Source organism: Lathyrus oleraceus, chromosome 5 (assembly GCF_024323335.1).
Source record: "Lathyrus oleraceus cultivar Zhongwan6 chromosome 5, CAAS_Psat_ZW6_1.0, whole genome shotgun sequence".
Taxonomy (NCBI): domain Eukaryota; kingdom Viridiplantae; phylum Streptophyta; class Magnoliopsida; order Fabales; family Fabaceae; genus Lathyrus; species Lathyrus oleraceus.
The window spans coordinates 524,094,761-524,110,962 of NC_066583.1; the positions used below are offsets into that span (position 1 = coordinate 524,094,761).

At 35.0% G+C, this 16,202-nt stretch overlaps 1 protein-coding gene across 1 annotated transcript; it reads right to left on the minus strand.

The window, feature by feature from the left end:
• Positions 1-317: 317 nt before the first annotated feature.
• LOC127082994 (QWRF motif-containing protein 7) lies at positions 318-14,232 on the minus strand. Its single transcript, XM_051023231.1, has 5 exons — positions 13,645-14,232; positions 8,309-8,545; positions 8,108-8,197; positions 830-937; positions 318-536 (listed from the first exon to the last, which is right to left on the minus strand). The coding sequence occupies exons 1-5, from the start codon at positions 14,230-14,232 to the stop codon at positions 438-440; spliced, it is 1,122 nt and encodes a 373-aa protein (XP_050879188.1). The 3' UTR covers positions 318-437.
• Positions 14,233-16,202: the final 1,970 nt, after the last annotated feature.

Consider the following 16,202-nt stretch of genomic DNA (forward strand, 5'->3'; position numbering starts at 1 on the left):
CTTTTAATTTATAAAAAATAAATTAAAAAAAACTTATAATATTTTAAAAAATAGTTTTGTAGAATCCATTTTCTAAAATATAAAGAAAAAATTCACTTTTTTAAACCTAAAACAAACTGATCCTATAAATAATAAAAAAAAATCAAAACTTGATCACTTTTAATATTAAAAGTTATTAAATAGTTTTTTTAAAAGAAAACAAATTAGACTAACTACTCAAGAAAGTTTTAGGTGAAACATTAGCCATTCCATTAGTTTTCTTCTTTGTCATTGAATGTTTCATTAGCAACAAGTTAAATGCTATAAATACATATAACACTGCTGAGTGCATTCACAACATTTCTATTAGTCACAAAATTGTAACAATATCACTTCCTAACAAATTTATTTTGATCATTAAAAAAATATTGATCTAACTTATGCAATAAGACCTCATTTCATTTACATGATTGAGCAATATTGTTGTTAGGGTAGTTTTCGGTATTAGATTCGATCTTTCTTTGAATAAGATGTACTTGAACACTTTTCTCATTTTCCTGTATTAAAGAACATGGAAAGTCAGTAATTATTTATTGAAATAACTACGAACTAAATGTATTTTGTTGATTTTTTTTACTATTTAGTTTATTCAAAAATATATTTTAGAATGTTGAAGAATATATTTTTAAAATTAAAAAATATTCATTTTAAAAATTGTTGGAATATACTTTTGATATTTACTTTCAAGTTTAAGTTTTATAGTGAATGAGAAAATGTCTAACAATTTTAAGTTTTTTTGTGAACAAACAAATTGGAGTTTAAGAAAATTGAAATAAATCGCAAGACTCACTAGTAAAGTAGTAATAATAGAAATCATTTGGAGAAGTTGATGTAAGCACTCTTCTTCCTGTTTGGATGTGGTGGTGAGTTCTGTAAGTTGATATAGAAGTCTCTCAATCTGTTGAATTAACATGAATGATTACTTGTAACTTCTGTTGTTATTAATAACAAGGACATTTATAATCATTTTCCATCGGATCATAGAGTTATAAATTCAATACTCAATTTTTTTAATCATTTTTTTAGTTTTTAACATGTACTCTAATAAGAGTTTGAATAGTAAATTTCATATTAAATATAGTTCATTCAGAGAGGGGTCATATAACAATTTCTTAAGATAAGTCGGATTATATATTTTTATTTTTTGTGTTGAGATTTATGTGAGATTTTAAATTGAATTGGTATTTTTTTTTTACTCTATCAATGTCTTAATTATGTTTTTCCAATTTAGTGGTGTTTTGATTAACTAAATGGTACAATAAGACTGATCCAACGAGAAGGCTCAATCCAAATATTATGTCCACTCGAGCTGACAAATATATGTATTCTCGATGGAGAATCTTGCATTGAAGTAAGGCGCCACTCTCATCTCAATTGTTGGCGTCCATCAAACAGTCCCCCATACATAGCATTATATCCACCAAAGACGCTTCAAAATGTCATTCTTATATAAACGTGACTACGCGTCACACCAAAGTACTATTCATTTACACTTGTAAGTTTGATTTCTTTAACTTTGATGACTTGGATGTTGGAGTGCTAACATTGCAGATACCCTATCTCCGACCATCGAAGACATCCACCACCATGTTGAAGACCGTCTACGGTGGACTTCACCAATCTACTACCTATTTTTTGTTCTTCATCATAATATCGGCTCCATCTTTGGAAATCATCTCTTGATACTCACAAAACCTCTCACTAGATTTCCCCGATTTCCCATGTTGCACTGTCGTGACCGTTTCAATTAGTCGATCCAATCAGATTAAATTTTTACAACTGTCAATAATGGTAGCCTCTTAAGGAACTCAATTCACTGTTCATCGTAAAACCTCCATTGCGCCTAATTCTCGGCCATCCATCCAGGCGGTTCAAGACATCTTCGTACCGGTCATCACCCTCACAACCAACGAGTTACTTCCTCCTCCTAAAGCACATGCATCAGTTCTGGTAACCTCTCCAATAAATGAATCTCACCGGATCTTTATCTCTAATATGATTGGACACATAACTTTTGATATCTTGTTGTCATTTCAACTAGTTCAACAACTCCAAGGAAAAACAATAAAGCAACCTCCGCCTCTCTCGCAATTGCAATTGTCAACATTAAATTTGTCTCAAAATTTCTAATGACTATAAACAACACTGGGAATTCAAGGCACAAACAAACTTGTTACAAACATCTATAATCTGAATGTGACTCAACTAGAGACACTACAACAGGATTATCCCGAAACCGTTATGGAAATTTCTCCCTCACGCCACCCTCAAAAGGGAAAATGACTACTCGTTGGTTCTATCACTAGAGGATTATCCCGCCCGAAGGAATCATCTAAGGTGACCCCGAGTAGACATGTTACAGAGCTGAAGGTAGTGAGCACGAAGATGAGACATTACTGAACGAGGGGCCCATTCTAGGATTTAAAGACAACGAGAAGGTGGGTGGCATTCTCAATGATGTTTTTATCTTGGTAATTATGACCAAAATTAGAAATTTTGAGGTTTCAAACGTCCTTATTGACTAGGGAGACTCATATGACATTATGGTCATCAAATTTTTGAAAAGCTAAGCTTAAAGTAGAAGCTATCATCTTACGGCGGGACCAATTTGCATGTAATTAATGGTTTGGTGATCCACCCGTGGGTATGTATAGAGCTTATGGTTACTTTTGGGGAGGGAAGATACACAAGAATAGTAGACGTGCAACTTCTGGTGGTCCCCTATAAAATTGTTTAAAACCACTTCTTCAAAAGACATTTATTTGCAACCCTTGGTATCCTTGTCTCCACTATCCACTTGAAGATGAAAGACCATAACGTTCACGATGAACCAGTAACTATTTGCGCCAACCTAATAAAAGCCTGTGAAATACATAAAGCTCTACAGTAGAACCCTAACACAATGACCATCCCACAAAAAGAAAGGATAAAAAGGGCCAATTCTTCCAATCAATGTCTCTTAGATGTCAACACTTAGGACTTTGAAGCGCACCAAGAAGAGGCCACTTTAGATGGTGAGTATTTTCCATGTATAACTCTATCGGTCGAAGCTAGAATGAAAATTCCAAGGCCGATTCCAGATGGTGAATATGAAGCTTTCATCGTTGGTCTCACCATGGCCTCGAAAATGGGAGAAAAAGAGTTTAAGTTACATACAAACATGAAACTCATGTTTTCCTAGGTCAAGGGGGAAGCACAATCCAAGGGCCTCATATGACAAAAGTATGTAACTGTAGTGAAGTATAAGTTGGGTTTGTTTAAAGAGTTTAAACTTGTGCGTGTACCAAGAGAACAAATGATAACGACATACTCCATATTCAAGATGGAATGTATAAATGTGGTAGGATCAACCGTTATTTCATAAATAAGAAACTTGAAAAACCCAACCTTGTAAAACTGAACTTTGTGGTCATCGTAACAACAGGTACATCAAGGCCATCGAGGATCACGTTGATCGTGGCATACATTGAATTTGAAATTTGAAATTGTTAATCATGTCTATCCATTATTTCACCAAGTGGATCAAAGCGGAAACCTTGGCAAGGATCACAACCACCAAAATTTATAAATTCTTCGAAAATGATATCCTAGCAAGATATAGGATCACACAGTCCATCGTTACAGACATTAAAGCTTAAATAATATATAAGAAATTGAATAAAATCCTTGAAAATCTCATAGTCAAACATCCCTTCTCATCAATAGAACTTCATCAGACTAACTGGCATGTTGATATCGCCAACTAGGTATTATTTAGAGGATTTAAGAGGAGACTTAAAGGATCTAAACAAAAATGGATAGAGGAACTCCCTCATGTCCTTTGTGAATATTAGACCATAACTAATTCTACTACTATGGAGAGGCCTTTCGGAATCACATACGACAATGAGGTTGTCATCCCCGTCAAAGTTCGAGAACTCAACTGAAGATCAACGCACTCCCTTAAGCAAGAGGAAAATTGACAATTTGATCAAGGAAGAGCTAGACTTCTTAGAAAAGAAGAGATGTTTTACCGCTCTCACTGATGCCTCTGTTAGGAAAACCACTACTTCCAAGTAGAACAAAAGTGTCAAGCCTAGGGATTCTAATCCTAGTGACCTTGTGCTTTATAGGGCCAACGTATAAGGGGGAAATGATGGATAAGAGAAGATTGCTCCTAAGTGAGAAGGTCCATAACGGGTCATAACCAATACATGTAAATGAACATTCACCAACTTGTTTGCATAATACAAAATATAACAAAGAAAGTAAAACCAAGGTCCTCCTAAAACTTAATATGATAGGTCTTTAGGTACTACTTTCCATGTGACAATCATTGGGCTTGTAGATGTAAGTTCCCGGAGTCACCAAAAAAGAATTATTCTTCCAGAAATTTGGGAACTTGTTAGTTCACTTTGGAGTCATGCAGAAGAAAGGGAATATCTTGGAGTCAAATGCCTACGATCTACCAATCCATATGATATCTATATGCTTTTGTGACCATCATAGTTTAGGGGGTAACTAATTAATACATGTCCATGAAATTCTTGAAGTTATCCACGTAAACTTCAAATATTTTCTTCCAATACCCTAATGAAACATTATTGACCCCAATCCGACTTTTCTGAGGTTCGTTGTATGTTGAAGAAACCCTTGACGTAAGCTCAACTCGTTGAGTGCAATTACGAGGGATAAATTCCAAGGTCGTCATGGCCCCAACTTAAAGATCATTAAAGGGGATCATGAACCCCATTCTAGAGAACACATAATCATAGAAAGGTAGTTCACACCCATCAAATTAATTCCACAATCTCTTGCCATGATCAACGTGCAACACCATCCAATTAGAGGACAAAACCTATCCCATAGGGTATTTTATAACCTAGGAACATCGCTAAAGAAGGACGTTATCCCTAAGATATCTTATTCCATTCCAAGGTAACTAACATGCATTATTAAGGAACTCAAATAACTATTTCCCCATCATACAATTTCATACTCAATGTCAACAAAATGTATGACCTAGAGTACGTCAATTTGGCTCTATCAATACCTAACCTTGTTGTCGCTAGATTTGCGTCTATAAAGGCGTGTGATGAATTTTAATATAGACTCGTACCTTTAGTTCATCCATTCAAGGAAAATCCACATACAACCTCTTTAATATCAATCCCAAGGGGAGCAGTTTCACTCTCTACAATAACAACCACACCAAGACCCATCACATAATCAAAATAGTCCCTAAATTCTATGAATCTTACAAAGGGGTACCTAACATCCAAAAAGAATATTTATCATGTTTCTAGGTTTATCACTTCGGTTCTAGAAGAGACATAACTTATATCATTGTCATTGAACAAGTCTACGAAGGCAGTGTTTGGGTTTCTATGTTGGCCATGACTATAAAGCAAGAAAAAATAATTAAAGTGATAAGGAAAAATATTGGTACCATGAATTTTAGAAGTTATCAAAGGATAGAGAAGAAAAATCACCAAAGACCCAAGAATGTCTTGGGATTGGGAATGAAGATAGAAGAACCTAGAAAGATTACAAAAATATGAAAATTGTAAATCCACCCTAATTTTTTATAGCACTCTGAAACAAGGAAAGAAAAAGGAACTAAATGTAATCCCTAAGTTTACAAATAACCAGGAGCACCAAGATTTACAGTCGAGAATCGGGGAAATATTTAACGACACTAAAGTGCACTCGAGCATCCTACGAGTGTCGCCTCCCTACCCTAGACACTTAGATCCACGTGGAGGTTCTCCCGGAAGTAACATTTAAATGACATGACAAGCATTAATTATGCATGTTCCCAAGTACACCAAATATCATTTGACTTCTAAACATACTCTTCCTATGCATGTTCCCAAGTACACCAAATCCCATTTGACTTCTCAACATACTCTTCCTCTCCCCATAAAGCACTTCCTTCCAACAAATTATACACTGTCAGAATGGAACTCCCTTGAGGCTGGTCATAATACTTTCATGATAAAATCATAGCTTCATAATTGATACCAAGTACTTGGGGGGAAGTTGTTCCAGACTCGAAAAATGGCCCAATAAGACCGACCCAATGCAAATACCCAATCTAAATACCATGTGCACTCAAGTTGAAGAACAAGTGTATTCTCGTCGGGGAACCCCACTTAGAAACAATACATCATTCTCATCTGAATCATTAACGTTCATCTAATGATCCCCCGCACATGGATTTACATCCACTAGGGACGTTCTGAACTGTCATTCTTATATAAGTGTTTCTCCTGTCACACTAAGGCACAATTTTGTTACACACTTACAAGTTCCACCTCTTTGACTTTAGTGATTTGGTCGTTGGAGTAGTAACTTTGCATGTATCCCTTATTCGGCCAACAGAGACATTCAACATTGTGTCAGACACTATAAGAAAAACCTTATTCTACTAGGGGTATTTGTCAGGGGTTAATCTCATCACAAAGTTAATACGTTGCTTGGGGTTAATCCCCTCACAACGCAGAAAAAATTAAATTGCATTGCATGGGATTACCCGTGGAAAATATTACGGAGGAAATTATTCAATTTTAAAATTAAGCATTGTGAGGGGTTACCCATGACATAAAGAAATGATGCCATTAATTTATTTTGTTGGTAGACAAAAAAAAGCATTTACGAGGGGTAGCCCCTAGCAAAGTATTGCTTTGTTAAATCAATCAGAGACATTACTGCGTTTCTCTGTTGTGGTCATTATTTCTTTTTCATTTGCAAGGGGGTAACCCATAGAAAATGCTACAATAAATAATTACCCCATTCCTTCCCTAGCCCGTACATGTTTTCTCTTTCTCTTCTTCATTTTTCTATTTCTCTTTTTTTCCTTTCTCTTCCAGCAACCCTTTCTCCTCCAGAAACATTTTCTCTTTAAAACTTCAACAACTTCAATAACACTAATCAATTTTAAGATAAGTTTTTGTGTTTAGGTTAAAACTTATATTTTCTCTTCAAACGTTTGCACTCTTTTTCTCCATTTCAACACAAATGAATCTTAATTTGAGAGTAAACTTGTTATATGTATAGGTTAATCTTTCGCCTTTTTCTAACAGGATTGTGAGTTTTTTTTTTCATTTTAGACTTTGTTGATTTTGAGTCTTCTATGATGAGTGTGAATGTAGGGGAGCATGGTTTTATGAGGTGGCGAAGTAGCATGATTGAAGCTGTCATGGATGCATAAGTTGAGAAAATTGAAGATGGTGAAGGCATTTCTCTTGGAGAAGAAAAACTTGTGTTCATTATCGTTTCATGTGAGTATAAAAAAGAGAAACCACTGAAAAATTAATACTAAAACAAATTTCATTTAAAAAATAATTAGCCAATTTACGAGGGGCTAAACGTCTCACAAATACCAAAACATAGATTTCTTTGTCAGGGACTAACCTCTAGCAAAATACTGATACACTGTGCCACCTAGTCTGCGCCTACACATGTGTGTTAGCAGTAGGAAATTTAGGGATCATATTTTGCGAAGGTTTTGCCTCCAAGCAAAATAGTGACGTAGCAGGGCCCTCACTAATAATTTGCGATGACTTGTTTAGCTATGAGACTTGTCCCCTCACAAATTTTTATTCTTTAAGAAGTTTTTTATACTAGTGAGGAGTTTAATCCCTAACTAAATACAATTATTTTTTCTTGTAGCAAGAGACCTTCCACAATGGATTTCACCAATCTATTACATATTTTTTGTTCTACACTAGAATAAGTGATTTGTGTTTAAATACTAAATAAAAAGAGATAAGTCGTATTATATTTAATAGACGTGCATTTAGTGGATTTGAAAATCTTAAAATATTTTTCTCTTTCAACATTATAGGAAAATAAGTCCCTGCAAATTCTTGAGAATGATAAATTCGTATTGTGGTTATGAGTAATGTTTACATGAATAATGTTTTCATTAAGGTTTACATGAGTAATGTTTTTAACCGTTAGTATTTTTTTAATTTAATTTTTGCTTTTAACTTTTTTTTGAAAGAGAGAATACAAATATGCAACATTATATACAACTTTATTGCGAAGAAAACAAGCCAAAAATATTTAAAGGAGGGGGAAAAACCTGTGGTTCATATTTCTTAATCAATGGTTCAATATTCTCCATCACTTTAACAGCTGTGTTGAAAGCTTCAAATAAGGCCTCTATATTTACCTATCAAGAGAAATAAATTATGAGAAATATTTAAAAACTGCTTCCATAAAAAATATTCTACAATTATATAAATATGTATACATAAATATAGACATTTGATTATGTAATTACCTTGAGACCATGACTTAAGGGCAGTATGGTAGACAATGTTAACAACTTCTTTGTTAATCTTTCGATTGATTCTTTATTCTTTTTTTCTAGTTTTTTCCACTCATTAAGAAAGGAAAGTTGACCTCTCAGAATGTGTTGGAGCTTGATCATATGTTTGACTTTTTGTATTTCAATTCTCTTTTGTATTATGATCTTTCTTAGCATTAGAGTTCCAAGCCATACAGAAAATACATTTATCTGAAATTTAATTAAACAAATTAAAAAGAGAGAATAAAAAATTAAGCTTGACAAGAAAATGTTGACAAATATTATTTTATTCACATGAGTTTTGTAAATATATATTTCATACTTATCGGATCTTAATATAACAAAATTAAGTGGTTGAAACTTAGAGTATAATAGTATATGAATTTAGTCTTTTTTCCGTGTGTATGCGTATGTATGGGTGTACGTGTGTGGTGTGTGTAAGCGTGTGTGGTGTGTGTAAGCGTGTGTGCGTGTGTGGTGTGTGTAAGCGTGTGTGCGTGTATATGGGTGTATGTGTGTGGTGCGTGTGACTAAAATACAAGAACACTTTATCCATCATTTCTTCCATGATAAAATTCAAATATGTGAAAACAAAATGATTTTAAGAAAAACTTGGTAAGAGACCTTTCATAATGGATTTTACCAAGAATTTCATCACAAATGATTTTACGAAAACATTATTCATGTATACATTACTCACAACCCCGGCCTAACTCCGGATCTATAATCAAGAATCCAACATAACTAAAACAACAACACTAATTCATTTGGAAGAACCAAATTTCACTCCAACCATATAAAATCTTATACTAGAATGTCGCTGCTACATCATGAATCACAAAAAGGTGAGAAGATGTCTCTGTAAAACATTGACAATAAAAGTAAGGAGACATTATGGACTCACCAACTCCCCTTCAGAATAAAGGTTATCCCTCGTGAGAGTTATATTACTGAGAAGTTGTTATAAGAAGGACACCCATATCAACTCAATGCCCATCTTTTCCAAATTAGCAGGAAAACATGACCTAAAACTAAAGGAATATTGTTTCGCTACAAAGAAGGGTTAACTAAAGAGTAATAAGTCGGGTTGGTGGAGTACACAATACTCTTCCCATGAGCCCACCACCAATAGTCATTCTCGTGTTACATATTAATCTTATCAACAACTAATATAAGATTACCAAAAATATCAAGATCCCAAGCAAATATTCATTTCTTCCATTTTAGATCCCAAGACTAAGTACCATTGACCTAAAGTCCTATATTCTCTGCCATCTCATAATGCTGGATCAAAATCAAGTATAACGGAGGAAAACGTGCACACAAAGGGATTTAACCTACCAAAGTATCCTCTTAAAAAAGATAATGAGACCATTACCTATTTATCTTAACAAGCCCTCCCAAACCAATCAAAGCTAACAAGTTGATTAGAACCTAGAAGGGATGTCCCTTTCCTCCAAGTAAAGGTTGATATAAATCCTTTATACCTTTCCCAGACCAACAAGAAGATGAATGGTTATTCTTAACTACCCGAAAGTATATATTTCTAGAGGCTAGTACCATGTAACAATATCCACTTCCACTTAATAAGAAGTTCCAAATTAACCAAACATATGTCCCTAAATCCAAAACCTCTTTCCTTATTAAGCTTGTAGAAGCTTGACCAATAAACCCAATAAATATTATTAGTACTTTTAAACCCTCCCTAAAGTAGCCTCCTTTGGATCCTCACCATCCTTTTCATAAGTTTAACAGAAATATTCATAAAAGTGAAAATAAAAATAGGGATAAAGTTAAGAACCGAGTTGATAAGGACAACCTTACCACACCCATACTAACATGTCTATTTCCCCAAGAAGCACGTCATTTGGAAACAACTCTAATAAGGGGTTCCCAAGTAGACTCCTCGTGGAAATTGGCTATATCGAGAAGAGTGAGACACTTGAAAGAAATAATCTTATTTTTTCAGTTTAAGAACTCCTCGATCATTAACAAAAAGCTGGAGAAAAATTAATTCGGCGCCCTAGGGCCAACCCAGAGCCCTTGATGATTGATTTAATCGCCCAAAGACTATCAACATTTACATCGCCTAAAATCAAACTATAATTTGCATACAATAGGTGAGAAACCACAAGATAAAATGTTTCCAACTTGAAACCAGATAAAAGGCCAAGCTCTACAGTCCTCCCAACAAGCCATCTAAAGCCTTTAGTGACCAATAGAAAGAAAAGTGGTAAAAGGCTCCCCTTATTTAACCTCCTTTCAGATATTAATCTCTTGAGTGATTTAACCATTAACCATAGCCACCAGGTTTCCTGTAAAATGCAAGAGCGTATCGAAGCACACCATTTATCACAAAAACCAATTCTAACCAACATATAGTCTTGGATGCTCCAACTTACCAAACCATAGGCCTTTTCAAAACCCATTTTGAAGACTAGTCAATCCTTTTTTTAGAATTTTTTATCCAAACAATAAGACCGTTAACTTCCACCACACCATCAACCAAAAATAATCATCCTTATTTGATGATAGAATATTGACTAGTAGAAATGATTTCATCTATGACCAAGGAAAACTTGGAGGCCAAAGCTTTTTTAACTAGTTTATATAGACACACGAATAGAGAGATAAGTTGAAAATCCCTCAAAGGGAAATTAAATTCATCTTCGAGATTAAAGTAACAAAATAAGAAGTTGGACTATGAGGGTGGTCTTCACAAAGAACTCAACAAATGCGGTCCCAACATTCGATCTAACGAGCTTTATAATCTTTTAATAATAGAGAATATGAAGTTATCCAAATTGAAACTCTAATTCCCCTTACATTAAGCCACAATCACATAAATCTCAATAAGAAGAAATGGAGGAGTCAAAGCAAGATTATCAATTAGGAAGAGAGAATCAAAGCTAACACTATACGGGGTGTGCCTATTAGGAAATGGTTCCTTTAACTGATTTTAAAAAATCTAACAACTTTTTTGTCAAACCTCATTAACCTTTTCCATTCATATATCCCCCACATGTAAAGCATGTATGACATTCCCCCTAGACCTATTTTTCATACAAGTGTGAAATTGTTTTAGTCATCTAGTGATAGATCTTTGAGTAAATTGGAAAGTTTGTATTTGAGAATAGAGCAAGGATATGTGGGATCCTACGGGAATAGATTGTCTCCAGTGAGAAAAAAAAGAGTGAAATCTCAACCAATGATTTTTCTCTAATACATATGAAAAAATTAATTAAAAGATAAATGAACGGTGATGTGCTCCATTGGACCCTCTCCAGTTAAAAGCTCACGGGAGACAATCCATGCCCAGGATCCTACTCATAAAAACACCATATTTATTTGCAAGTGTGCCCTCCTCTACTTTAAAGACTAACAATTTAATGTTATCGGACAATAATTATTTCCTTACCTCCTATAAATAAGAAACTTTCTTACCCATAACACTTCATATCACATTTGAGTGAATTAAGCTTCTCCTCGAGAACATAGGATTTCTAACAAAAATAAGGATATTCACTTCAACTCTTCAAACCAACATTCTATAAAATGTTATGATTAAACTAATGAATATTGAGCCTAAAAGGCTTAGGTTCCTAAGGCTGATTATAATGTTGAAGCACAAGAAGGGAGTGATCAAGCACATATTTCAGAAAAACCCACCAGAATCCTATCTAGGTGACTATCCTCCCTCTTGTTGAGTTAATTCCATGTAAAACTCTTACCAATTATGTGCAACTCAAGGGTCCCCATTTGAGAGAAAAAATTGTTAAAGGAATCAAGTTTTTGATGAGGCTTAAGCCTATGAAGGCCCCCAACATCCCTTTGTTAAATCCCCAAACATATAAAGTTAAAATCACAAAGAACACGCCAGAGCTTTCTGTCTAGACTAATCTTATGCTTCATAAGATCACTGCACGTCTCACCCTTGTGATAAAACACACTTAGATTAAACATTTATCATAAAAAACAGACTTATGGGTCCCTAAACAGAGTTACATACCAAGGAAATTCAAGCCACCAACGGAGAATAGTTATAATTTGTTTGAACTACACCAAATGAACATAAAGTCACAAATATTATCAATAATCAGGGTTAAAATCCAATCACACTGACAATTATCCTAGAAGAAACTGACAACGGTAAAAGACACATGGTAAGCTTAATTTCCTGAATTGCCACAAAATTGAGGTTGTTTGAAAGAATAAATTATCTTATCTTACTTTTAATCCTCATCTCTCTTAAAAGAGAACCCTGGATTTTTTACCAAGTCAAATATTTTCTTAGTTTTCATATTTTCTATAGTACGAAATTAAACCTCAAAAGACTCATCCTTAGAAGTCATCAATCGAAGAGAAACTAAAGGACGAGGATCTTCTATTTGGATAGTCAAGTTCAAATTTCTCACATCTTGAACTTTCAATTAGGCATGGTAACAAAACTCATATCCATTGGACATGTCTCGAATTTGATGGGGAAACCCCACTTTGATTGAGTTTGAGTTCGGGTTTGGATTTTTCTCAATTATAAAATATGGAGACAAATCGGTTAATGGAGACACTAGAACTCATGTTGTTTATTTCATTATTTACTTTAATATTTAGTTTTGATAATTTAGAATATAAATATGTGGTTAATGTTTTATATTTTAATTTATATTTATTATTTAAAATATTTGAAATGTATATATGAGAATTTTTGAGATTATTTTATTTTATTATTTGTAATGTAATTTGATTTTGTAAAAATTAAATATTTTTATTAAAAAAATTAATTTTACTAAATGGATGGTGGCAGACGGGGAAACCCGAATCCAATATGAATCCGTTTGGAACAAATTTGAGTTTTAATTCTCCATTCGATTGGATATCGGATTAGAAACGGAGATCGTGCCTATTTCCAATGGTTTCAATTTAGAAGAAACTCGGACCTAATCCATCAAATAGAAACCAAAAGAAACTTTGGGATGAGAAATACCCGAGTCGAAAGGAGCGTTAGTAACTGGAGATAGTAAATGCTCTACACTTTTTTTTATAGGTTGCCACCATATCAACACCCCCCAATAGGTGTAGAAAAAGCTCCCAAGACATGAGAGACCCCAACTTAAAGTCCCTCTTATACTCAAAGGAGTACAAGGTATTGGAACATTAGACTTAACCGTCACTTGATTTTGGCCTATCACCAAAGCAAAAGCTGAAGGAAAAGAGACATGTTGAACTAACACTTGTCCTAGATTTATATTCATATTTTAAGTAACATTTCTAACAACTAATTACTAATATTTATCATTAGAAAAACATACCTCAGCAGCATTTTTTACCCTAGCCATGGAAACCTCAGCTCTAGCATTAATAAATCTCCATTGCAAAAGTCTATTATGAAAAATCTTGAACTTATGATACATTTCCTCTTGCATGGATGACACTTTCCTTTGTTTAAAGTAATTCAAAACTTTAGTCACACTATTACCAACTCTACCACCACTACTATCATTGCCTCCCTTCGCTTTAGTCGGTGGTGACTTCGACCAAATCGGAGAACCGAGGGATTGCCTTCCCGGCGAAAGCGCCCACGCAGAAGGCAATGTGGTCCTCTTCGATGCTCCGTTACGATCGGGGCTAACTCCATGTTGTAACAACTTGCTATTACTCTTCTTCTTATCATTCAACTTTGTGCTCTCTTCGTTGCTTTCAGTTCTTATCTTAGATGTTGATTTTGAACGGTGGCTATTTGTTAGTTTTTCGCCTGAGCTTAACCTCCGCGGAGTTCTCTCCGGGGTGGTTATAGTCGCCACACTCCCGTTGCTTTGAGAACGTACGAGGCGTGGTGATGGCGGCACTACCGTGAGTTGGCCGCGGCCGGAAAGAGTGCGACGAGCATTTTTCTCCATGAATGATATGAATTGATATGAACGTACTAGGTATGGTTTAGAGAATATTTCTGAAATGCAGTATACATATATATGAACTAATTGAGGAGTTGAGGGTTTAGAAGTTGAAAGCACGTTGAATATAGTAATGAAGTGGAATAATTGACTTCACTTCATGCAAAATTTGCTAGCACGTATATGTGAGAAGTTCAACTGGACATGTATTTTTTTCTTTTTCAAGTGGTTCATATTTTTATGTGATAAACTATGCATGTGGCCTGTTGGCGGTAGGTAGCAGTCTGTTAAGTGACAATTAACCATTGACTTTCTAACTAACTCCATTACCTATATTAAACTTTGGATTTAGATTTGTTCATATAAAAACCATGCATTTATGGGTGTAAAGATCGGTTTTGATTTAAAATAGATAATTTTAAAAATATTAAAGATATTTTAAATGAGTTATACAATTAAGATTAAACGGTTAATATCATATTGACAACGTAAATGCGTGAAAATCCTGACCGTAGGGGATTCAAATTCATTAGTAGTTATATTGGTATATTTGCAAAGGACTGACGAGAGGTGGCGTGAGAGGTCACCAAGGGAACACAAATAAAACACATGTTGAGTTTCTCACTTCCTTGCGTGAGCAAGCTCTAATCTCACAACAAACCCTAGAATCTTTAAAAGCCCTACATAAATAGGAGTTGTTACATATTGTACTTTTATCTAGTAAAAAATGGTGTCCACCGTGCGGACCCTATAAAACTGGCCTTGACCACCATTACAATATTTAGCAAGATTGTTGTCCTCATGTTCAACCCCTACATCCTTCATGGCGAACAAGAAGGCAACAACTCTAGCCAATGATGAGTCTGACAGCGAGGAGAGCGCCATGACACAAATGTATGCTACCATGGACGACTTACGAGACCAGAATTAAATTTTGGAGGATAACGTCCTCTATATTCAACAACACTAGCAGGAGGTTGACCGTGCATAAGAGGTTGAAATACCATACCCATAGCCTCCCTCATATGAAATATGGGAAGCGCTGGTACCAGATAATTTCAAGTACCAGCGTTTGACATGTTTGATGGGCGCAGTGAACCTTACGAGTATGTTGTTTCCATCTACACATAGATGGCAGTCATTCGAGCTTCTGATTTTTTGAAGTGCAATTTTCTCTCTAGAAACTTAAGAGAAGAAACCTTAAGGTAGTACATGGGCCTACCTCGGCTCTCGGTCACCAGTTATCATGACTTAGTGAAGAAACCACTTCATTAGTTTGCAGCAAGCTGACATAGAAAGATGGTCACCACCAGGATTTTCAACATTCGTCAATGTCATTCTGAATATTTGAGGGTGTATCTCGCCCACTTTAATGAGGCAACAATCAAGGAAATGTTTGTAGAAGTATTTCAAAATATTCTTAGGGCAGGACACTTTAGTGCATCCCTTACCTAGAAGCCAGCGACTTCCTTGGATTGGGTGGTGACGCGTATATAATTCTATATAAAAGGAGAGGAAAGCAACGCCAAAAGAAGGCCAGAGATATAAAAGAACATACCACCATTAATCCTGCCAGCTTACAACATTCACGGTAGAATGACTACACCTTGGCCAGCAGAGACAAGACATCGTTCAAGAAAAATAGAAAACATGTATAGAGATTCACACCTTTGAATACTCGTTGTGAGATGATATGTCTAGAATTCCTCCACATGCATAACACTCCACAGCCGCCAACAACACCAACACCAAAGTTAGATGTCATGGGGCTTGAGCATAGCATATGGTGCAAGTTCTACAAAGTTAAGAGGAACCATACTGAGGACTGATATCTACTCGAGAAATAGATAGAGTTCATAATCCATGAAGGCCACCTAAAGAAATACGTCAAGGGAGACTCCGATAAAAGTCTATGAGAATCAAACTCTCAACGGGCAAGATGCTTTTGGGAGTCTGGGTCCAAGGAGGGAAAATAA